This window comes from Piliocolobus tephrosceles, chromosome 8 (assembly GCF_002776525.5).
Source record: "Piliocolobus tephrosceles isolate RC106 chromosome 8, ASM277652v3, whole genome shotgun sequence".
Classification (NCBI taxonomy): domain Eukaryota; kingdom Metazoa; phylum Chordata; class Mammalia; order Primates; family Cercopithecidae; genus Piliocolobus; species Piliocolobus tephrosceles.
The window spans coordinates 144,018,785-144,043,453 of record NC_045441.1 but is presented as its reverse complement, the minus strand read 5'-3'; the positions used below and the strand labels follow the sequence as shown (position 1 = coordinate 144,043,453).

Genomic DNA, 24,669 nt, shown 5'->3' with positions numbered 1-24,669 from the left:
CAGGTAACTTAAATGTTCTGTTTATAAAGTATAGCATTAGCATTCCATCTCTACTTTTGTGTAGCAACATGATTCTGACATATACAGACAGTTCCTGACTTACAATGGTCCAACTTACGATGTTTGCAACTTACAGCGGCCTCATCCTGATGTAACTCACCGTAAGTGCGGAGTAGCTGTGCAAGCATTTCAAAACATGTCTTAAAATAATCTTCCGAACTTTCTGAGTGACAATAAATTAGCAATCAAGGTTCTGCATTACTTCAAAAAAACGTTTAAATGATGCTTCTCAGAATGACACGGAATAAAACAAACAAATGCCTGCCTCTCCATGCAGAGAGGTTTGACTGATCTCATTGTTTCCAACCCACACAAACTGGCAGTGGTGGTCCTGAATAAAAATCCTTTTCCAATTACTCAGCCTGTTTCCTTAAGCTGTTTCAATGCACACTTGACTACACTTATTTCGGGGGAGGAGGCACACGGGAGGGGTTTCAAACAGATAAATACAAAAGGAACCAGCAAGATTCATTAAAAGAATTTGCATTGAGAAATGTAAAACATATGGATGAAAATGATGTCACTGAGACACCACAGCCTGAAACAAGCTAATAGTTGTGAAAAGTAAAAATCACTCAAATGTAAACTCTTCAAATGAAAACCGGGTATTTTATGACATTTTAGCTTACAAATACAAAATTAGTAACACCTCTGGAAACTATGAAAAACCATTTCCAACGTTAAGTGTGGTTATGATAGCTCTCTTCATGTAACTGAGTCAAGATCAACCACAAGTAGGTTTGATGTTGCTTTGCCCAACCACCTAGATAAGAGTTTGGATGGGGCTGATTTCGATTCAACAGAGGGAGGAGGTTTCTAACACTCTCCCAGCAATAAACACATCCTCAACCCACAGAAGCACTCACTCAGGAGGAGGAGCACCGCCTGCTGGGCACGATCTCAAAGCGAACTGGACTAGAGCAACTTCAAGGTCCAAGCCAACTCACCAACAGTGGGTCTGTTGATGTTCTTGAAATTACAGACCAGTTAAAAGATAAACTGGTAAATCTGGCTGGCATTAGTGCGGCCAGGCACACACTGGGCGTCAGGTGACAGCGAGAGTGGGTCAGGGAGAAGGAGCCCCGAGTAACAGCCGGGATGAGGTGTGGGCCTCTGTCTGCCAAGTCTGGAACCTGGGAGGTGCTCACAAAGAGAATGACTGAATTAAATGTTCCTTTTCTTACTCTTCTGGTAGGTCTTGATGCCTAGTGGGAGCCAGATTAGGAAACCTAAGAACAAAGTCTCAGCACGGGTTAGAGTTGGGGAAGTGGGTTCTAAATCAAGGCTCAGGTTCTAGGTGACAAAACAGGAAGGTACTAGCAATGCGAATGGCCATTCTTTCTACTTGCCAGGATTCACAGCCTTTTATAGCTGAGCAAATGCTCCTACACACTCCCTACCATACAGTGACTGACAACTGCAGGGATTCTTGCAGAACTTAAACAACCATGGCGAATTCAACATGGACCAGTCAATAACCAACATTTTATAAGCAGCCACTTTAGAATGAGGACCGAAGGGAACTCAGGCCCCCAGTCCACTCGCAGAGTCCAGGAATTCCTGGGTATGACGCTGTCACCATGTCGATACCAGGGCCCCATGAACTCATCAACACACAGTGAGGAAACTAAAACTCATGACATTAAATCACTGGTCCAAGGTCACAACACTATTTTAGAATTTTTATTTTTCTGTAAGTTCACTCAACCACATCAGGGATTTCAATATTCAAGAAAACCAAGTTAAGGCTCCTGCAAGGGTTCATTTTATTCATGACATAATAAAAACACAGTGGAGGGAGTTTCAACCCATATAGTAAGAAATCTTATCAAAATTACTAAATCTGGGTTACAACTTTTCCCCAACTTAGATATAAAAATGGTAGTGTACCCCCAACTCAGAAGGTGGACCCTGGACACTCGTCACATTACACATTATGTACTTCCCCTTTCCATCACAGGTACTTCCTTGAAAAATGCTCACTCTTGCATTTCTGTCTCAGCCAAAATGCAAAATTACTACAGGAAACGGCTTCTCTTGTAACCCTTGGTACAGAACCTTTACATCCTCCTGTCCCTGTTTCACTCTCTGGTCACCTCCCTGTATCAGGAGACGCCTGACACAGGGCCCAGATGGACCCAAGCCTCCGACTCCTCTACCCTGTGGCCGGGCTCCTAAAGGCTGGAACATGAAGAATTCCATGAATTGGAATCACTGAAAGCTTTTATTTTATTTTAACTGGCTCATCAGTGTCAATCAGCAGTTTTTCGCCCTTCTCTCACTGCCCAGGATAATTTCACACCTCTGAGCACCTTCTAGCGATTCCACCACACAGCTGTCCCCTCTGCCTGCAAGGCCCTCGGCATCCTCACCGCACCTCCTTCCCATCCTTCTCTGCATCCACCTGCATCTAAACATCACTTTCTACCATGAGTAATGGACTTGCTGCTAATTTTTAGCAACAGTCTATTTGTTAAAAATAAACATAAATTCTCACTCTATTATACATTTGGTCAGATTTTTCATTTAAAAGATAGGAACAGTATGCTGAAGTAGAACAGAAGGTGAAAGTCGGCCACCGATGTGCTGACAGGCCGTCAGCCCTAACTACAGTCAGCACACTTCAGGGCTCGTAACTCATTAGCTCTACCAGTCACTACTATGCTAATGAGCTGGCAAAAAAGCAGACATCGGGAGGTGCCAGAAAGAACGGGAATAGTAAAATGTACTTTCAGAGAAAGTGGGAGAGTCCTTTGGGGCTATTTCCACTTAAGCCTTAAACACATTTTTATTGTATTAACAGCTGGAAATCAGCATCACTGGGCGTGAACATATTTTATCAATTTACAATTACTTTGCCAATCTTAACAAAGAGTAAAGCAAAGCCTGATGTATCAGTCACTCAGAATGACAGGTAATTATGCACTACCACTCTCTCCGATCTCGGCTCAGTTTCCCCTTCACCCCTTTTCGGTGTGCCAGTTGCCAGGTGTGCAGCTGCAGGGTGCACTGTTCCCACTGGACCAACCAGCAGCAGGCAGAGCTCCTCCCCAGGTGCAGAAAGAAGGGCTGCTTCTGTAGCTGGCCTTTTGTCACTCAGCTCTCATGCCAGGGAAGTGCCAGTTCTCTTTAAATTTTGCCTATAATTAGAACAAGCTGAAAGAGGTCCTGATCTTTCGATCTTCATTATTTAATAGGTGAATCCCTAATATTTATTACGGCTTTTCTTACTGGGCTTAGAACTGGAAAACGCCATTTCTTAGAAAATTCTGTAGTTCTTCTAAGTTCTATGATTGTATCTTAGTGCCACGAGTCGCATCCTCAATAGTACAGAGGTCCTCACTTATCCACAGTTTCATTTTCTGGGGTTGAGTTACACACCATCCATTGAAATCTGAAAATATTAAATGGAAAATTCCAGAAATAAACAATTCATAAGCTGTACACTGTACGCCTTTCTGAGTAGCATGACCAAATCTCTTGCCATCCTGCTCCGTCCACCCTGGGGAATGAAATCATACCTTTGTCCAGAGGATCCATGCTGAAGACACACCCTGCATGCTAGCCCATTAGTCACTTGGTCAACGTCTTGGTTATCAGATTGATTGTCACAGTACTGCAGAGCTTGCATTCAAGTAACTCATATATTACTTAATAATGGCTCCAAAATGCAAGAGTAGTAACTGTTTTATTGTATGATTAGCTATTGTTGTTCATCTCTTATTGTGCCTAATTTGTAAATTAAACTTCATCCTAGGTATGCATGTACAGGGAAAACCGTGGTCTCTACTGGGGGACTTGCAGTACACGCCCCTTGGATAAGGCCAGGCAGCTGCAGCACCGGCCAGGCAGCTGCAGCAGCAGGGCTCTTTATAAACCCTTTTTCCCACCCTCCATCAGGCAGTTAATTTCAAGTCCTCAAAAAGACAGATTTTTCTCATTACAGATAAGGCAAAACGTAACTGGGAAAGGAGACTGGCCTCCACTCCACCCTGAGCAGAGTCAACCAAGGTTCGCTTTTTTACTTTGCCACAGGCTGTGACCAGGGAAAAGGACTCTGTCTCTAGCCCTTTCATCCTTTTTCCAGAAGAAAAGAGTTACTGAGTTAGAAGAAGAAACTCACAGAGTTTCGTCCGCAAACCTAGTTTTCCAATAAAAACTCCAAGCCACCTGAGAACTAGGCACTTTACTCCTCAGGTCTCTAAGCACTATCAGATTCCCTGGAAGATTTCCCTGGAACCTTAACGTTGTGATTTTCATCTCTTCCCAGAACTCTCTTTCCTTTAACTGACTATTTACATGCTGTCTAAATGCACAGTCACTGGCATTTAAATGTTACTGATACATAACAAAGCCCCCAAAACTCTCTCTCTCTCATGATAGTTTTTCCACACTCAGTGGAAAACAAAAGCCTTTAAAATCCATCACTAATGTTCAAGCAGAACTTTATTCTAACTTCCAGCAATCCTGCAGGTGCCCAGGTGGAGAAGCAGCACTCATCATCTAACCTGACAGCTCTCCCAGCCCTGTCTCCATCCCAGCCATTTACCAGCTACGGCCTTGAGCCCATGACTGAATCTGCCTGGGCCTCAGTTTGCTCACCTACGAAACAGCGATAACAATAGTACCCACCTCACAGGGACAGGAAAGTCCTTAGGACAGTATCTAGTAAATAACAAAAGTTCATCGTACATGTCGTTATCATTTTTACACGTTTTTGTAGATAGCAGCAGTTTTTGTAGACAGACTGTAAATATGATATACAGCTTCTGAAATATGTCCATGTCTTCTGTAATATTTCCATGTTTCCAAACAGGGTAAAAACCAAATCAGTACAGATTCCCTGTTGGCATTCTTATTTCTGAGTTCAAATCAGAAATCCCTCGTAAAGTACCAGCAAGTCCTAGAAACTTTGTCTCTTGAATCTCTCCAAACCACTCCCCCTTCTCTCTGCCCTTCAACTGTCGGGTACGAGAGCTGAGACCAGGCCTGCCTTATACATCAATGTGTTTCCATGCTTGGCCCAGTGCCTGGCACACAGGCGGTTATAAATATTTAATGGATGAATGAAATGCCTGTTTGTAATAGCAAGGTATTCCCCGAGCCTCACATTCTCAACCTGGAAGTACTGCACCATGCTGTAAAACCAGCTGCCCACAAAACACGGGGAGAGGTGCTGAATGGCTGAAGGAAGGAAGGAAGGAACAAAGGTTAGGATGTACTGACCTAGACCTTGGGCAATGAACTGCCTGAGGCTTTTGAGCTGAGCAGATGTGAAACACATACATGCACTAGGACCAAAGAGAAGCCAAGATCTGGGGTGATCACTGGTTTAGAGACAGAAAAATTAACAGAACTGAGTTCTTACATGTATGACAGAATTTTTTTTTTTTTAAGAGACACCCAGACTGGAGTGTAGCGGCACGATCATAGCTCACTGCATCCTCAAACTCCTGGGCTCAAGTGATCCTCTTGCCTCAGCCTCCAGAGAGCCCAGGACTACAGGCATGAGCCACCACACCTGGCTGATTTTCAAATTTTTTGTAGAGATGGGGTCTCACTGTGTTACCCAGGCCAGTCTGAAACTCCTGGCCTCGAGGGATCTTCCCGCCTTGGCCTCCGAAAGCACTGGGTTTACAGGTGTGAATCACTACATCTGGCCGATAAGAAATCATTTTAACTCGTATTCTATGTAATATTGTTAGATAAAACGAATGAGAGGACCACGCTGACTGGCTTCTTCCCCCTGCAGCTGGGAGAAGAGTGATGGTCACCGGCGGGAGGCCAGCAGTTCCATGCTAATAGGGTTTGGCTCTGCATCCCCACCCACATCTCATCTCCAACCGTAATCCCCACAGGTGGAGGGAGGGACCTGGTGGGTGGTGACTAGATCACGGGGGCAGTTTCCCCCACGCTGTTCTCATGATGGTGTATGAGTTTTCACAAGATCTGGTGGTTTAAAAGTGGCACTTCCCCACTTTGCTCTCTCTCCTGCCACCATGTGAAGAAGGTGCCTGCTTCCCCTTCGCCTCCTGTCATGATTGTAAGCTTCCTGAGGCCTCTCCAGCCATGCGGAACTGTGAGTCAATTAAACCTTTTTTCTTTATAAATTACCCAGTCTTGGGTAGTTCTTTATAGCAGTATGAAAACAGACTAATACACATGCTGTCTCATTTAATCCTTATCACAACCCTACAAGGTAAGTATTCTGCTCACAGAAATCTTCTGACCATTTAAATAACCTCCACTTAGTACAAGGTTAGAAAGTGGCAGAACTTGAATTCAAACCCAGGCTGCCTACCTGCAGAGCACACTGGAGATTCCTTGGCATGAACAGCAAATGGGGAGGGATTTTTCTCACATTCCCTAATCAGTCCCTAATCTTATGTTTTATCATCATCACATATTTAAGTGTAATTGTGCAAGTGTATGTGTGTTTCAGAGGCAAGAAAACCAATAAGTACTACATCAAGTCAAAAGTCAGATAGCCATGGAAATTCCATGGCAGGCTTTAATAAGTAAAATAAATTATCAGTACTCATGTGACCAATCTACAAGACCTGCATTAAAGAGGTAAGACCAAAGACGCTATCTAAGATGTAGAAAGAAACCATTTACTCAGGGTGAGTAAACAAGGCAATTTCTGACCTTGGAAGTTAGTGAAATAGAGCAAGAACGGGAAAAGAAGGATTTGCAAGTGTAGCCTGGAGTCTGCACATGCTACAGGCAGGGTGCAGACTCCTGAAGCAGCTGGGTGAAGGGCAGTGAGGAGGGAGTAACACTATGTCACCAAGTGCACAGGATCCAAAGAACCTGAAGTACACAGTGACCTTTATAGGTGGGGAGGCTGGCCCAGGGGAAGAGAGCACCTGAATGGTAGATAAATCCAGTCCAATCAGGAGGAAGTCATGACGGCCCATTTTCCAAGATGACAAATGCCCGCGTTATCAGTCAAATGGCAGCAGGATAAGAAAAGAGGGCAGATAATGCAAGACACCTCCCAGAAGAAAACATTCAATGACTGATCCATGAAATAAACCAGAGTGAAAAGGGTTGCCTCAGCTGGGGACAGTGCCTCACGCCTATAATCCTAGCACTTTGGGACCCTAGGGTGGGCCAATGCTTGAGCCCAGGAGCTCGAGACTAGCCCAGGCAACATGGTGACACCCAATCTCTACAAAAAGTACAAAAACAAATTAGCCAGGCATGGTGGGAGACACCTGTAGTCCCAGCTACTTGAGGCTGTGGTGAGAGGATCCCCTGAGCCCGGGAAGCTGAGGCTGCAGTGAGGTGCGATCACACCACTGCATTCCAGCCTGAGCTACAGAATAAATGCTGTCTCAGAAAAAAAAGCAGGGGTGGACGGTTACCTTTCTGGCAATGTCAGATGCTACTGGACACAAGGGAGAGCTCACCCGGGCAGATCTGTGGCTTACCACTGCTCTCACAGAACTTGAGAGTTTAAATATTCAAATAAATCTTTAACTTTTAAGCTTTAAGATCCCAAAAGCTGCTCATTGACTGTTAACACTATCGCTTTTCTGAATCAGAAGTTTGACAAATAGCAGGTGTCCTGAAACGCACAGTGTCACTTTTCCTGTTTTCTGTTTGTTTTGAACACAAGTGGCACTTTTCTCTTTTCCTCTAATTACACAACTTAAATTCCGACGAACATGTCAGCCACATGAAAAAGACTGCTTAACTGCTTACCTAGCACAAATTATCACTTATTCTTTATAATAGAGCCCTAATTTTATTCAGGACAACACTGCCCAGATAAAAACTACATATTCCAACTTATAAGGAGGGTGACATTTGGCTAGACTCTGGCCAACAGGAGCAGTTGTCAGCTGGAGGATGGGTGGCGGGGAGCTCCCTGGGGGACACCTCAGCTGGCCTGTACCTTCTGCCCTTGCCCTCCTCTTCTTTTGGCCTGGATTACAGACAAATGCATTAGGTGATGGGTAGATGGAAAAAACACGAGTCCCTGATAGAGCTGCTATACATAAAAAATAAAAGCTTTTTCACTTTTATGCAAAAAATAAAACAGTCACTGTTAACTAAGTTTTCTGTCAAATGCAGCCTCATTCACATCCTGACTCAGTCAAATATTATAGCCAGTTTATTATATTGTAGCTGATATAAATACTGCTCCAAGAACCTGGCAGACAAGTCACTTTTCCTCTATGAGATAAAGAAACTCAGGTTTACAGAGTTAAAAGTGAATTAACTAAGTTTACGTCACCAATGAATGACAACTAAGATGACAAGAACCCACATTTTCACACTCTTCGTTTACTAAGTGCTTTATCCATCATACTACACTGATTCTGCTAAAACAAATTTATCTCCAAGCAATGCCATATTGGTTCCAAAATCTGACATTCATAAGAGGTTCTGTTGATGTGGTCATTCCTTTATTAACTTCTATCATTTCACGGGAATAAGGGTACTACATGACCAATTCCCTCTACCAAATACAAAATTATTTTAAAACTGTCATGAGCTGTGAATACCTCACTTAACAGAACTTTCAGTACTGACGTTAATTCTACCTTTTGAGAGAAAAGGCTACTTTAATCCTCTCAAATAATTGCTCAATTTTGCTTTTCTTTATATCCCTTTAAAAATCCAAGGTAAGAAATTATTATTCTCTCTCATATAATTCTCATACAAATTATACTTTCACTTTTCTGCATCTCTTGTTAATTACATGATTTTTATCTATATTAATCCTATTCAAGAAGAACTGATGACTCTGGTTACAAAAAAAAAAAAGATGAAAAATTTTGCATAAATTGCTTAGCACAAAGTTAATCGTATAAAGCCAAGAATAAAAAGGCACTAACAGCTATTATGTGACTTATCAGCTTCCCTAAAAGGGTCAGTCCGTATATTTTAATAAGACTAATTAAATACCTTAAAAATGTCATTGAAACTTCATGAATCTTTCAATAAATTATAACCAATCTCTACAACATGTTTTCCTTTATTAATCTCACTTAAAATACAAAGAACTACGTAAGAAACCAATTGACACTTAGGAACACCTCTCAGTTAATTCCCATTAAATGGGTTGAATGCAAAGAATCAAGGCCACTAGTGACCCCGACATAATTAAAATTACAGCCCTCTACCACCATATGTTAATCCTCTTATTTCAGTATTCTCCATGGATTTTTGTTCTTTCAGGTTATGCCTTGTTTAAATGCCTATATTCATCTTCCTAGAGGGTATTTTTATATTTATAGATGCATTCTAAACATTTTGAAGAAAGACATACCTTGTGCCAAGTACTAGGTTTCAAAAAACACCACGTGAATTTAAATACATTAGGATAATATTAATGGTTCAAGCAGTGAAACAAGAGCACCCACTACAAACTACAAAACTTTTTGGTACAAAATGGTGTTTTGATGAACCTCCTGAAGACTTACATTATTTCCTGAAATGAAAACCTCTTTATTTCTGCACCCGCACCCCTCCCACGCCCTCCTGAAACAACTCCTCCCAATGACTGGCCCCGCTGTAGGAAACTTCCTCACTTCAGTACTTAATGAGGGTCACAATTTTATGTAGTTACAATTCAACTTACTGGATTCTATGATATTTTCTCAGTTTACGGAAATTCAATTTCATATTGAAGGAGAAAGCACAGCATAAAAACTAAGAGAATTGGCCTCTAGTCCTACCTCCCGTGTCCAGTTGTGTGAACTTAGGCAATCTGATCTTTCCCAAAGTCAGCTTGTCAATCTCCAAAACAAAAAAATAATAATTTTTTACTTTTGCTCCACAGGCTGCTGAACACAAACTGTGGAATATAGTGATCACTCAATTTTTTTTATTCACTACTGATTTTCAACCATATATGCTCTATAAAGACTGTATTTCCTCATTCAAAAAAACAGGAAAAAAAAAGAACCAACTGAAAAAGGAAAGCAGTAGTATCAGCTATGTCAACTGAAAAGCATACAGTCTGTCTTAAAGTCTCATCTGTGAATACACTGACTATATCATCCACAATCCACTCCTAGGCATTTACTGACAACTTATGTTCCAAAAAAAAAAAAATTCTGTACACACACACACACACACACACACCCAAAAAAAAACCTGCCATAAACAAATGTTTACGGCAACTCTAATCACAACAAAGACTGGAAATAACCCAAATGCCTATCAGGTGACTGGGTAAACAAACTGTGCTATATGCATATACTGGAATACTACTCAGCAATAGAAAAGACAAACTACTGACTGGTGCAGCAAATGGATGAATCTCAAATGTGTTATGCCACAGGAAAGCAGGCAGGCTCCAAATAAAACAAGCCCTATGATTCCATTTACGTAACACAATTGTAGGAACAAACACTTTCAGTGGTTGCCAGCGGCCAGCAGGCAGAGGGGCCAACCACAAGAGGCAGGAGAGTCCCTGGATGATGATATAACGGTAGGCACTAAGCAAAACTCACACACCTCTACACCCAGAGGACTCAAGTTTTAAAGTAAAAAATTCTCATCTTTTGGAAGAACTGCTTTTTGGTTTGGTTTTGTTTCGTTCTTACTTGACATGGAGTCTCATTCTGTCGCCCAAGCTGGAAAGCGGTGGCACGATCTCAGCTCACTGCAACCTCCACCTCCTGGGTTCAAGCAATTCTCCTGCCTCAGCCTCCCAAATAGCTGTGACTACAGGCACCCACCACCATGCCCAGCTAATTTTGTATTTTTAGTAGAGACGGGGGTTTCACCATGTTGCTCAGGCTGGTCTCGAACTCCTGACTTCAAGTGATCCACCCACCTCAGCCTCCCAAAGTGTTGGGAGCACCGGCCAGAAGAATTGCTTTGGATACTTTATAATAAAACAGGACTTCTTTCCAAGTATGCCTTAAAAATGCACCTAAACAGAACCACAGGTCTTCAACGACTCCTGGGAAATTAAATATTAAAACAAAAAAAGCAGCGTGCTTTCTAGGACACATCACTAAAAACAGATAACTAAGATTTCCTTGGCAGAGAGGAGTTCCAAGACTTTAAACTTTGCGTCCAACATTTCATAGGCTAAATTATTAAGTTGCAGATAGGCAAACTGCACTGAGGTTAAGTGTGAGGGGTAGAAAATTTTTTCATAGTAAGTGTATAAGTTGATCTATATCTGAAGAGAATTTAAAAGGTGTCCCAGTCAATGTTGACAGATTGACTTAGCCAACAAACAAAAAACAGCCCTCTGCTGGTATGCATAGGAGATTGCTTCCAGGCCCCCCACATACACATGTTGTACAAGGGACAACTGTAGTTTATCACAAATTCTAGAAAGCAGTTTTTACAAAGGAGCTCAATGGCTCCAACAGAAGAAACAAGAAACCAATTCTATGTAATTTCAAGGAGTACTCCCTGGCCTTTGAGTGAGTAGCATGTACTTTAACCCAGCCCTATCTCTACCCAACACATGCACTGCATGCTGACCAAACAGCAAGTTAAAGGGTTACTGAATTTGATAAACCACCTTCTTTAATAGCTGTTACCATAGTGTTTAGCTGCTCCTGTTACTGCTGCAGATGGGAATTCATTGATATGATTAAATTTGATGGTATGATAATGTATGGTAATCATGATTAATCAGAAACTCACTAGCAAGTGGAGGATGTTGGGTATTATGTCACCTGCATTTTAAACTGCATTCTCTCCTTGCAAGCCTGACAATGTTTGACAGCTGGAAGGATCTCCTACTATATTCGCCTGCTACTACTTATAGGTCTGATCAGAGAAAATGCCCATGATTCCTTCCATAGCTTAAGTGCTGGTAACTATAAGGCACTGCAGGCATGTAAAAACAGTAGGTGTTCAAAAGCAAGACTTTCTTCCCTGGATTGAATAAAGTCTGGATTCTCATCTGCAAGGGCTGTAATCAGAAAGAAATGTGATTTGATGCAGCAGTCTCATCAAACATGATTTGCATGAAATGGCCTATAAAACACATCCAGGAAACATCATTCACTGCCACCTGATACCATGTGCCCAAATGCAGCCCAAACTATAAGACCTGTGATGCACTGTAACTACAGAGTCAACACAAATGAGAACCTCATTTGCTAGGTCTAAGTAAGTAATAATACGATTGTTAAGAAGATGCATTTAACCTTAAAAGTATAGTTTATTTTAAATTTTAAAAAAAGGCACCAAGAAATTATTCAGCAGCCAAACTACCTGGTATTTAATAGCCAACTGAAATATCACCATTTGCCCAACACACCAATGTAAAATCAAAGGACTGAATAGTTTTTAAAATTTTTAAACTTATTCTAAAATAGGTTTTAAAACATTCTAGGTCAAGAATCTTTAAAATGATTTTTTCATAAGCTTAAAATTTAGCTCAGGACTTTTTCATACGCTTAAAAACAGCAACTGCACAGAAAAACAATTCACAAAAATCTCAAAACAACACTTTAAAATATTCCGACAACTGACATTTTAAGTTACTTTTTTAAGTGGGCAAACTCTAAAAACAAAAACCTCTCTGAGGACAAATACATGACTAGAAAATATACTTTACGGGTAAGATAAGGACTTACAGTTCTGTATTGGTGACAGAAACACCAGGTATAGCCTTTGCAGAAAGAGAAACCAATTAGATTAATTTAATTGTAAAACAAAGAACATGTGAAATGGAAAACAGAATTTAAAGTGTAGAAACTTACTTCCAGAAAGGTAACTAGCGTTTCACCCCACTACTTCCTTATTTAAAAGACAAAAAAAAAACACAACACAGTGTTTTGTGAAATAGCATTCGACAGCCCTGACATGAACAAAAATGTGTTCACTAAACGGACTAGTGGATGGTAAGAGGCCAGAAGACTGGACAGAGCAAGGTGCCCAAATGAAACAGGGTCATCAGTCACACAGGACACGTCAAGCTCTGAGGGTATGTTACCTCCTCTGCTCATCAGCCCATGTAAGTATTCATATGTTATGTAATGGAAATATGTTTTACAATGAGAAGAAAAATAGTTTCAGAGTTCAGGACTAATGTGCATATCTGAAACTAAAATTAAGTACATAAATCTATTTTTTAAATGGAAGCCTAAATTACAAAGCACTTTACAGATCCTTCAATGAGGGACTAGGGAAAGACATGCATCCTAGTGCAAAGGCTAACATAACCAACAGTTAAAGCAATTTTCTCCAAAATGATCAAAAACAAGGATCCTTAAGACACTTATTTTGACATGCAGTTGTTTTAAAAATCATTTCTTAAATTCTCCAAATAATGCTAATTAACAAGAAATAAAAATATTACTCTAACTACAAGTAAAGCCCAGAATATCAAATTTTGGCCTCAGATTTGGATTTTTAAGAATAATTTTTAAGAATAATATTAAAAGTCGGGCGCAGTGGCTCACGCCTGTAATCCCAGCACTTTGGGAGGCCGAGGTGGGCAGATCATGAGGTCAGGAGATCGAGACCATCCTGGCAAACACGGTGAAACCCCGTCTCTACTAAAAATACAAAAAATTAAATAAAAATTAGCCGGGCGTGGTGGCGGGCGCCTGCAGTCCCAGCTTCTCGGGAGGCTGGGAGGCAGGAGAATGGTGTCAACCCGGGAGGCGGTGGAGCTTGCAGTGAGCCAAGATCACACCACTGCACTCCAGCCTGGGCAAAAGAGACTCCGTCTCAAAAAGAAAAAAAAAAGAAAAAGAATAATTTTTTAAAAATTTATACACTATGAAAAATAGTATTTCATATTCGGGTGCCTCGATTTCTGTAATTTTTAATTTAAAAACTAGAAGTATCACTCAGCAAAACTTCTGGACATACTAGTTCTAAACTAAGCATAAACATCAAATGTATCATAGATCCTTTAAAATTTGGAAATCTAGTGGTACTTTTGTGTATTGTCTTTTTTTTTTTTTTTTTTACTCTTTTAGTTGGCTACAAAGCTGCATTCTCATATAGTTAAATGCATGTGATATAATTCTACTATGCAAATTCACATATGTGGTCTTGAAAACAACAAAAAGTAAAAAATATAAAAATTAAACCGCACACCCCCCTTTACATTACTCATTCTACGTAGGGCTCCTAATAAGCAGTAAGATCACCCTATATTCAGTTTTGGGTATGTTTGTTTGACAACTACGTGCTCCCTCCCGCCCCTCCGCGCGGGGCCTGTGGCTAAGTCCACCAGAGCACAGGATGACTGGGACTCTGCATGGGCATTTAGCCACGGACATTCACCAGATATCACACAAATAGGAGTAAACACACAACTCTGACTGATGTGAGGAAGCTACACATGCACTACGAGCACAGCTTTGGATAGAATGTTACCTATCCTAGGAGCAATGAGAATTCCTTTAAAGGTACTTAAGCTGGGGAACGGAAAGATTACAATGAATCTTGATTTGCTCAATTGCAAATTTCATAACAACCGGCACACAGATTTCTGAATTCAAATCTATTTGTGCGTACCAAGAAGCACACTGACTCAAACAGACCACCTGATAAATCTGAAGTTGAATGTTCCATCGCTTTGTGTGTGTGTGTGTCATCAGTTTTTAAAGCAAAATTCAGTTTGACAAATATTGATTGAACCCCAAATACAGAAAACCACCAGGACAGAAACCGAGGGGCATACAGCCATCCATAAGAACCAAGACAGAGACTGCAGGACATCCAGCCGTCAATAAGAAATCTCCAGTGGGCTTTGTTAAGCCACAACAATGCTGTCTTCACTATTTTTAAATTTTACTCAAATGAAAATTAGCTTAAGGACATAAGTTAGGTTTCATTTAATGATGCTTGATTCATTTTATAGCTTAGAGACAGCACTATGTAGAGCACTTGGCATAAAGTAGATCCTCATTAAATTTTCACAAAATTACATTTACATTCACAGGAAAGAAGTTTAATCTAGTAGTAGAAAAAAGAAAAAATACTCAACAAAGATCTGGCTTACAACTAAAACAACCAGAGAGAGCCTACAGTTTATCTTTCTCCCCAAAAAGACTCTGGTGGGCTTTTTAAAAACATAATACCACTACTGTATTTTTAAAAACACACATTTCATGATTTTCTCTCAGGGAAAAATGATGACAGAAATAAGTAGTGCACTGCACGCACTACGCCCCAAGTTCACTGTGATGTCAGCACTAGGGACTTAAAGGAAGAGACATGCTAAATTGTGGTAAAGACCTGGACTGAAGAGAACACTTACTAAGCTACATTCACATACACGGCTCATTTCTAGCCCAACCATTTCTGATCACCCACACATACTTCCCATCTCAAAAACAAAAATAGAACATTGCACCTCACAGAAACTGTTCAAAACTGCCTTGAAACATAGTTACCAAGCTTAGAGTACTATATAACTGAAGAGCAAGTTCAATTTCTCACAAAAATGTTCTTTTATTATCCTCTTCTAATAGCGGCAAAGTATTCTAAGGTTTTATTCCTAACATCAGATACAATTATATTTGCACAACTGAAAAATGAAATAAAAATTGCAATTGACTATTCTAAGTTTATATTAGTAAACATTTTTACAAAAATATAAATTACATTGCTTTAGGTTTATATCTTAACTGCAAATGCTATTCACATCAAATTTTATCCTTGTAGTACAAAACATGAAAACACATCCAAAAATGATTTTAGCACAGATATAATCATAGTCCTGAAAAAGCAAAAAGTACTTAACATGTCAGTGCTTTACAATAACTAGCAGACAAACTACTCCACAGAAGAAATATATTCAATGACTAAAATCATACATGTCAGCCCTAGGCAACAGAACTAATAAAACTTGGCTTTTTAGACAACTGCTTCAAACAGATACCCAATAAAAATCACCTAACGTTTTAAAAACAACTAATTTTTAGAACTTGGTAAATAATTTATAGAAACACATTAGCTAACTATAAAGAAATCACAAAGAACCAGCTTTAGAAACCGTGTCGTAATTCGTAACTACAAGTCAAAGAAATTTCTATAAAATACTCTGAACCTTAAATCCAATAATGTTATTTTTGAATAATCACCTGATTATACGTTCACATCCTTCATTTAAGCCTTCTTGCTAAATGCCATATATAAATGTTATCTACTGAAGTACCAAAGATAAACAGTTCAATAGGCCATTTAGGTATTTCCTGAAAATCAGACTGTTTAACCTAAATAAGGCTACCTCTGTTTTACATATAAATGACATTAAAATGTTATGGTCAGAACATTTTTTTCCCCAGTTTTAAAAAAAAAAATGTACTCTCTAGTAAAACCATGAACTACACACTGAACCAAAAATTCACATAAAATAAAATGTATATATTTAAACAAATATATCTAGTTAATGGGCTTGTTTCTTCTACCTAAAACACATTAGAAGAATGTATTAAATTACTGAAAATACAGCAAAGTGTGCATTTCTGTGTGTGTATAAGTGAATGAGAGTGTGTGAGAGAGAGACAGCAAGAGAGAGAACATATGCTTTCTTTTAAAGATATTTTCAAGTGAAAACATTCATTTTAAATTATAAAATGAGTGGCTCATCAAGACCCTAGAGGTTCTTTTAAAAAGCAAGAGATCTCTCATTTTCATTTCCTAGAATTTCACACACACACACACACACACACACACACACATACACATGCACAAACATACATGTGCCTGTGGGCGCATGCACACATACACCTCCATCTCTCTAATAAAGCAAGGCCCTTTCTCACTTACCATAAGGCAATAATAAAATCAATATTCATATTCTTTAAGACGAACAGCATTCCACTGATGATCCTGATTCAACAATTTTACAGTTAAACAAAATTAATTCTACTCTCAAAAATCCACTGACCTTAAGCTTTTAACAAACATTTTCTATTGCAGAGATTACTGTCAATATTTGCAAATCCTTAAAATTATATTTGGCTGGAACCTCTTGCACTTGCTATATTAATATTTCTTAGTAAATGTATGCTCATCCCTATCAGAGCAGAAGGAGCAGCTGCTACTCACTGGGAATCTCTGGGGTCCCACAGCAGGTCTCGGCTGGCTCGGAACTGGTAGCAAGGGCACTGCAAGAAAAACCCCTTGCGTTAGACACACACTTTACTCAACACCCAAACCCCTGTAATACAAGATATGAAGTTTAATATAAAATATATATTATGTGTAACAGACATATAACACATTCTGCTTATACTTAAGTTAAGCATTTAGTATTTTTAACAATTCCATAAAAGAAAAGGGAGAAAGCAGAAGTTTCCTTTTCAGTACACAACAAGTGCAAGCAGAAGTTTAAATCTCAGTAGTTGACTATTATTTGGAATTAAAATATTTTGCAACAAAAGAAGACAGTATTACTCTAAAATAAAAAATCTAGTTTGTTTCTCCTATCCCTATCCAGATAATTCAGGTTATCGAATCCCAGTTATATTTTCCTACGCCAGTCACATACACATTTAAATCTCAACCCTCATGAATCATGAAAGAGAGAAGGGAAGGAGGGAAGTGAGGCAGGCAGAGAAAGGAAAACAGCACATCCTAGGAACTGGAAAAAACACTCACAGACCGTTAAAAATTTTCTACTAAACAACCTCCTATGCCAAGGCTTTTAGTTTACTTTGGTTTATAAACAAGCAGGACTTCCATCAATCCACCAGAACAACGAAACAAATCATTTTTAAAAAGACATCTCAGGATAGAGAAGAAGCTAGATGTAAGTTTCATACCTTGAGGCTAAATCAGATGTGTTTAAGCTCTTTAAAACTCACCATGCACTATACTGATCTTGATTTTCAAAGAAACTCACAATCTAAGTGCAGGCTACATCTTACATCAAAACATGCTGGCAGATACACCTAGGAAGCGCTCAGATTGTCAGGTACTGTGGGGCTGAACTGTTTGCAACTCCCTCCCCCCGCCCCCAACCCCAAATGTATACACTGAAGTCCCAAGCCCCAGTACCTCAGAATGTAACTGGATTCCACTGACTAGGTCTTTAAAAGAGGTAACTAAGGTCAAATGAGGTCTAGGCTGCAATCCAACCTGACTGGTGTCCGTATAAGAAAGGGAAATTTAGATACAGACAGTACCCACAGAGGGAGGACCACGTGAGGACACAGGGAGAAGGTGGCCAATGAAAGGCAAGGACAGAGGCCTCAGAAGGAAGCTGCCCTGCCCACACCTCGAACTTGGACTTCCAGTCTCCGGAACTGTGAGAAAATAAGTTTCTGTTGTTTAACTCGCCCTCTTTGCCGTGCTTGTTATGGCAGCCCCAGCAAACTCATACACATCAGGTGGAGTTGACAATGTAGCGTATTTTTTAATTTAAGAAGTGTCTGCTAAATGCGAAATACAGGTGATACCTCTTAAAAGTCCATCAGAATCACTTCAAAAACAGGGTGCTAGGATAAACTTTTTTTTTTTTTTAACTATGATTACTCAAGGAATTCCATACATTAAGCCTTATCATTCACATCGCACTTTCCACACTTCAAGTGATAGCATACATGGCCTGTGTCACTGCTTGATCAAATGCAAAGTGTGACAGAAAGAAAACTTACTTTTATAAAATGTAAAAATGACAGAAGTTCATCCCTTCCTTGACAGGCTAATCTAATGAGTCCAAATTTCAAAATTAAGAGTGGGTCAGTTTGCAAGACTTGATATATAATAGAATCCAACTCTCCCCTCAATTCTATACAGCTGATGTTACATCAATTCCATATCTAAAGTGAAACACTAGACTGGAGAAAGTAGAGAAAGAAAAAAAGAAGAATATCTCTGACCTCAGAAGATTATAATGAAGGTGACAAAGAAAACAACTACATATTAAATGTAAAGACGTGATTTTTAAAATCAAGTTAACAAATATGAGACACCCAGATCCTCACTAACTCCATCATAGGTACTACTTAGAATTTAAATGCCAATATCTACCAAAAAAATTCCAACACAATAAAAGGATAAAACATTAAGCCTCTTTAACCAGGAGAACGAGAGAAAGAAGGTGAGGTGGGATCTCTAGAAAGCAATCTGATTATAATAAATGGATTTCTTACACAGAAGCCTCTGATGAGCTGGTAATCTGCACAAAGTACCAGCCTTTTCCCTATTTAAAACAAACAAACAAACAAACAAAAACACACAGCAGAAAAGGAAAAACAGCTGACAAAAAAGGGCTGCTGCGGACAGTTGCGGTGGGAACAGGGCAAACACCTGGCCCGCCCGAGAGCAGCCACCTCAGTGGGAACGCCCAGGCATGTGTCTGCAGGCTCTACCTACCAGGCCCTGGCTGCCCACTGTGAGCACAGAAGAATTTAGAAGGTGTGATGTTAGAGACCAGTCCAGCTGAAGCTTCAACTTGAATATCTGAAGTTTAATATTATAACTTGTCCCATGTATTTAATGGACTAAGTTTTCAATTCATTATAATACTAAAAATCTGGAAACAAGTTACATTTCCAACAAAACAGGTTTTAAATAAATTATAATGGAACCCTCTTCATCCTCAAAAAGGAAGTTTGTGCCATCAGAAGAAGATGTGTATATATTGTTAACGTTTTGAAAAAGCACCCTTCATCTATGTAAGGCTCTGAGAATCAAAAGTTTAATCTGTATATCTTTTATGTACAGGAGACATCTTGATATTCGGTCTCTCTCAAGAGGAACTGTGCATTTCTATTTAAGCTCATTCATTTATTACAGAATAAACAACTGCTTTGAAAGTGTTGCCTATCTACCTAGCAAGGCTATTTTGTCCTTCTCTTCTGTGTCTGTGTACCTCTGAAGGTCAAAGGCAAATTACAGATAAGGGACATGTGGCACTAAAGCTCCTGGTTTCATGGTGAGAAAAAGCTAGCTGGTCCTGAGTTGAAAAACTTCTGTCAGAAAGCTGACCTTGGAGTAGTTGCTAAATCACACGTGTGCTTTGGGGTGCAAGACCTGGATTCTACACTTGTCAGGCTGCTAACTTTTGCAGGGGACACCATTTTCATACATAGAGGATATCTTGGGGCTTCCTGATAGCTTTACCACCCTATAATTCTTAAACTATTTTAGTTAAGCTAAAGAAAATCTGTACATATTACCAAATGCCAGTTTTCCACTGCATTTTACAAGGAAATGCACAAGAAAGAATAACATAAGCAAAATCATTCCAACAAATTAGACTGACAGTAGTGCCAGGTTTAGGACAACCACTGTGGGGAAGACGCAAAGGATTACTTGAAGGAAAGCCACCCTTCCCCATTCAAGTATGCTTGTGTCCATTCATTCAACGGCTACGGCGGGAGACACAGGCACCACGCCAGTCAGCGACGCTCAGGGCCACCTAAGAGGATGTGGGGACGAGTGATACTAACCAGGGTGGGAAGAACTTTGTGGGCACACGGGGACATGCGATGGGGTCAGGAGGGCTTAGGAGTTAACTGTACTTTAAAACCTTATGCTTATCTGCCATGCCCAGTGGCCTGGTCGGTGACCCGCAGACACTGTCAAGAGGCGCCCCCCTCCCTTTCACTCTGTGCCAGCCTGTCACCATCACAGTCCCTGCTCCATGGCCACTTCATAATACTTCTGACCCACGTATGGGAGCGTCCCAGGCTCTAGGTCACTGGCCAATCCCCCGCACTTGAACTACTACCTTAGGCTACTCTCCACTTCCGAAACTTCTCTCCCACACCCTTGAGAATCCCTAATTCCCCACCCATCGGCAGCATCCACAACACCCCGAGTTCCTTCACCTTCTCGCTCTCATGGCCCCTCTGAGCGGCAGCTGTTCTCCCACAGCTTCTTGCCAAAGGTCTGGAGGTAGAAGGGCTCCTTCTTGATCTCACTGCTGCTTCCAGATCCAGCTTTCATCTCATGCCACCAGCTGACATCCCCCAGCACCACACTGCCCCTGTCACGTCTCAGGGAGTTCAGCTCCAGTCTGAATAAACAGAAAGATGGCCCTTGCCGTGCCCTGCCTCAGATCTGTGCCACCTCTGCCTCCAGTCCTGGTGACCATTCTACCCTTCCATCTCACTCCCTCCAGCACCCTGATTCAAACAATCGTTCAACTCTACGGAGATCTCCAGTGACCTCCTTTTCACCGTCTCAGCCTCCTCCCTGGTGTCCTCTCCTCCCTGGCATCTACCTTATGATCCACAGCCCATTGTTATCCACACTGCCTCTCCTTTACTACTTTGTGAAAACCATGACCCTCATAAACCCAACCGTCTGCCTATTCCACACCTAGTGCGTGCAGATGAGCACAGCTGGACATACAACCATGCTGACTGCCCTCACCTCAAATCCACGCTCCTCAAGGGCTCAGCAGCCCCAGCCATCCCTGCGCACATCCACTCTTCCAAAGCACGAGCGGATGCTCCATAGCTCCTTTCCTCAGACCTTCAACACGCTCTCCTACCTCCCCACTCTAGCTCCCTGCTACCTACTGAGGAAACTGAGGCCACCAGGGAAGAACTGACACAAGACTTCTCCACCTGCCCACGCATCTGAGCTCAGGCTTCACCATCTGCCCCAACTGTGGCGGACTCCCTGCTCCTCCATCTCAGCAAGCCCACCTCTGGCACATGGTCCTGGACAAGACAAGTTTTTCCTCTCATCTGCATCAATGATGTTTCTCCTTCTTCACTAGCTCTTTTCTGTTAAGTGCAATGAATAAAAAACTTTCTCTCAAGCCTATTGGCTCCCACCAATTATCATCCAACTTCTGTTTTAGCAAAACACAGTCAAAGTCTGTCAATACAGTGGCCTCAAGTTTGTGCCCCATCTCGGCCAGGCTCCTTTATACTTGCAGGCAGGGTCTCACCTGGAGGAAACCCCTTCATACCTGCTGATCACTCTGCCTGCAATCTTCTTCCCCGAACAGCCACATTACTAACTTACAGATATCCCTCAACTCTTTCCTGCTCAGTGAAGTTCACCCTGATCACCCTATTAAGAGACAACCCATCCCTTCCCCCATCCTGCTCAATTTCTCACTGCATTTTCATCTTCTAACATGCCACATAAAATACTTATGTTTATTGGTAATAATAATAAGACTGTTAGAAAGCAAGATCATGGCTGAAGAAAGCTTTGTCTGGTTTGTTCATCAATATAACTCAAATGCCAAAAATAGAGTAGTAACTCAATAAATGTGTGTGTGTTCACAGATACATGAAGTTAATGCTTCATATAAACTGCTCGAAAACAGTTTCCTAGCTTAAGGAACATGTTTAAGTAAAAATCAGATCTGTATTTATTTGATTACAACAACTAAAAGATGGATGTGTCCCCTCTCCACCAGCTGACACTGGAATTGAAGGGGAACATGCTGCCTGGAACCAAAGAGGGACACTCACCACTGCAAACATCCTCACCGGGAGACTTATGAAGGTCACAGATCAGCACTTTCCACTCAATTATACAATAAGAGATACACATTTTTAAAGAAATATACTTGACCCATCAAGCTAAAATCTAAATGAATGGGGAAGAGCCAAGGAAAACGCATCCTTACAAATATGAATGTGAAAACCATTTTGCCATAGCAACGGCTTCAGTGCAATAAACTAATAAATGCCTTCAGATGCACAGTAATCTATAACATAACAGATGCTCCTCAATATAGGATGGGGTTACATCCCAATAAGGCTATTGTTAGTTGAAAAGACCCTTAGTCAAAATGCATTTAATATGCCCAACCAATGGAACATCATAGCTTAGCCTCACCTACCTTAAGCAGAACACTCACATCATTCCACAGTTGGCAAAATCATCAGAGCTGGGAACCACAGCACCCCCTGCCCAGCTTCGCGCGAGTTTTGGGATGCCTGTTGCTACCCCAGGAGAGATCAAATCTCAATATTCGAACTCTGATTTCTTCTGAATGCATACTGCTTTCACACTCTCGCAAAGTCGAAAACACATCAGTGGAAAAATCCTAAGTCAAACCATTGGAAGCGAGGGCCATCTACGCTTTACAACAGTAAAAGGAAACACAGACCTTGAACAGGCGTGACCACCGTCCCTTTGAAGTGCGGGTTGATGTGTATGTTCTTGGGCTGCTGTGGAGTCACGGGTGGCGGGGTCATCATCATCCTTGGGGTCTCTAGCTGGGGAGGCATGTGCATTCCCTGAGGGGGGGATGGGTGGTGCGGGTGCTGCACCGGAAGCAGCGGCTGCAGCTGCTGCGGCTGGAACAGGCTTCTGATCGGCTGCTGCTGAGGCGGTGGTGGCGGCGGAGGGGGAGCCTGGGGCTGTGGAGGAGGAATTAATCTTGGAGAATGAGTCTACAAATCACAAAAAAAAAAAAAAAAAAAAAAGTTCACCGAAATCAACATTTAAAAGAATGCTGATGTGTTACAAATTTACACTGATTGCATTTGTAAAGTTACAATGTAAGAAGTCTGTAGTAACAATTTGTATCAAAATGGCAGGATAAAGAAGCTTCTCTACTTCTTCACAGTGAGGGCTATAGTCTCACAATTGAGTCAATCTCAAGGCAAGAAGGAAAACAGCCCCAAAGCACCCAGTGTGAATTTTGAAGAAAAGAAAAATTCAGTTCAGGAAAAAGAACTGCCCACACTGAGCAAAGCCCTGTGCCAGGGACAGAAGAGCAGCTGCGACGGCCCTCCCTGTGGCAGTCCTGCATCCTCCTCCAGGAACTCTCGTAAGCAAGGCAGGAGATGCGCACCAGTCACCCTGCTCCAGAACTGAGGCCTGAGAACAGGACAGGGCTACAAAGAGCCTCCAGGAGAGGCTGGCAGGGAGCTTCTCTGAGAGGGTGGCACCTGAACTCGGTGATGAAGGACAGAGAGGTGCAAGGCAGAGTGAGGGACAGATACCCAGAAAGAAGCAGAAGCAGCACAGACCCACCTGCTTGGTAAAACCAGGAGACCGGGAAAGAAGGCAGGAAAGAAGGTATGAAAATTACACACTCAAAGTGGTCAGAGATCTCGATTCGAGGCTGGTTATTTTGTCAAACAGTCACTAGAGAGGAAGAAATCAACAACCGCAACAGCTGCTGTGGACTGAACCTTCCCCACATTTTAAGTTCCTACTATAAGGTCAGTAGAGCAAGTTAGCTGACCTAGCTCCCCACAGTCCTATAAAGTAGGTCCTATTTATTGACCTCCTTTTACAAGATCAAGTAGTTGGAAAGCAGAAAAGCTGGAACCGGAATTCAGGCCATCTGATTCCACAGGTTTTGCTTTTAATCACTAACCAAACTGGTCACACAGCTAATTAGCAGTAGACCACTACTAATTCAGTTGTCTAACTTAACAAGCTATTTTCCCTGAGATGATGCCAAATTATGGAGGGCTTTTGAATTCCAAGTAAATGATCCATTACTATGCCATAGACAACATGTGTAACAAGGGACCACGAATGATCTCTTCGGTAGGAAAATGATCATTCACAGCAGTGTGAGATGAACAGGGCAAAGAAGATGGAAGGAGACCATCTAATAGGCTATGGCGAGAGCTGAAGCACAGGAACAGCCATAGTCTGACAAAGAGCAAGAAGACATCTCAGAGGCACAACGAGAAGAATTCTAAAACTCATCTATGAATGGCCTTAGCCCACCTATCCTTCCTCAGGGAAGATGTTTCAAAAGATTCT

At 41.2% G+C, this 24,669-nt stretch overlaps 1 protein-coding gene across 5 annotated transcripts in view; it reads right to left on the bottom strand.

Annotated features, from left to right (window-relative positions):
• The window catches only part of RBM33 (RNA binding motif protein 33), a 133,747-nt gene that overhangs the window by 47,491 nt on the left and 61,587 nt on the right, over positions 1-24,669 (bottom strand). For 3 of the 5 annotated variants that reach the window (XM_026447014.1, XM_026447015.1, XM_026447018.1), the window contains exons 8-9: positions 23,051-23,336; positions 17,068-17,126 (exon numbers count right to left, since the gene is read on the bottom strand). In XM_026447014.1, the coding sequence (XP_026302799.1) occupies positions 17,068-17,126; positions 23,051-23,336 (345 nt within the window). The remainder of the gene's footprint in view (positions 1-17,067; positions 17,127-23,050; positions 23,337-24,669) is intronic. The other 2 variants (XM_026447016.1, XM_026447017.1) reach the window with 1 other exon arrangement.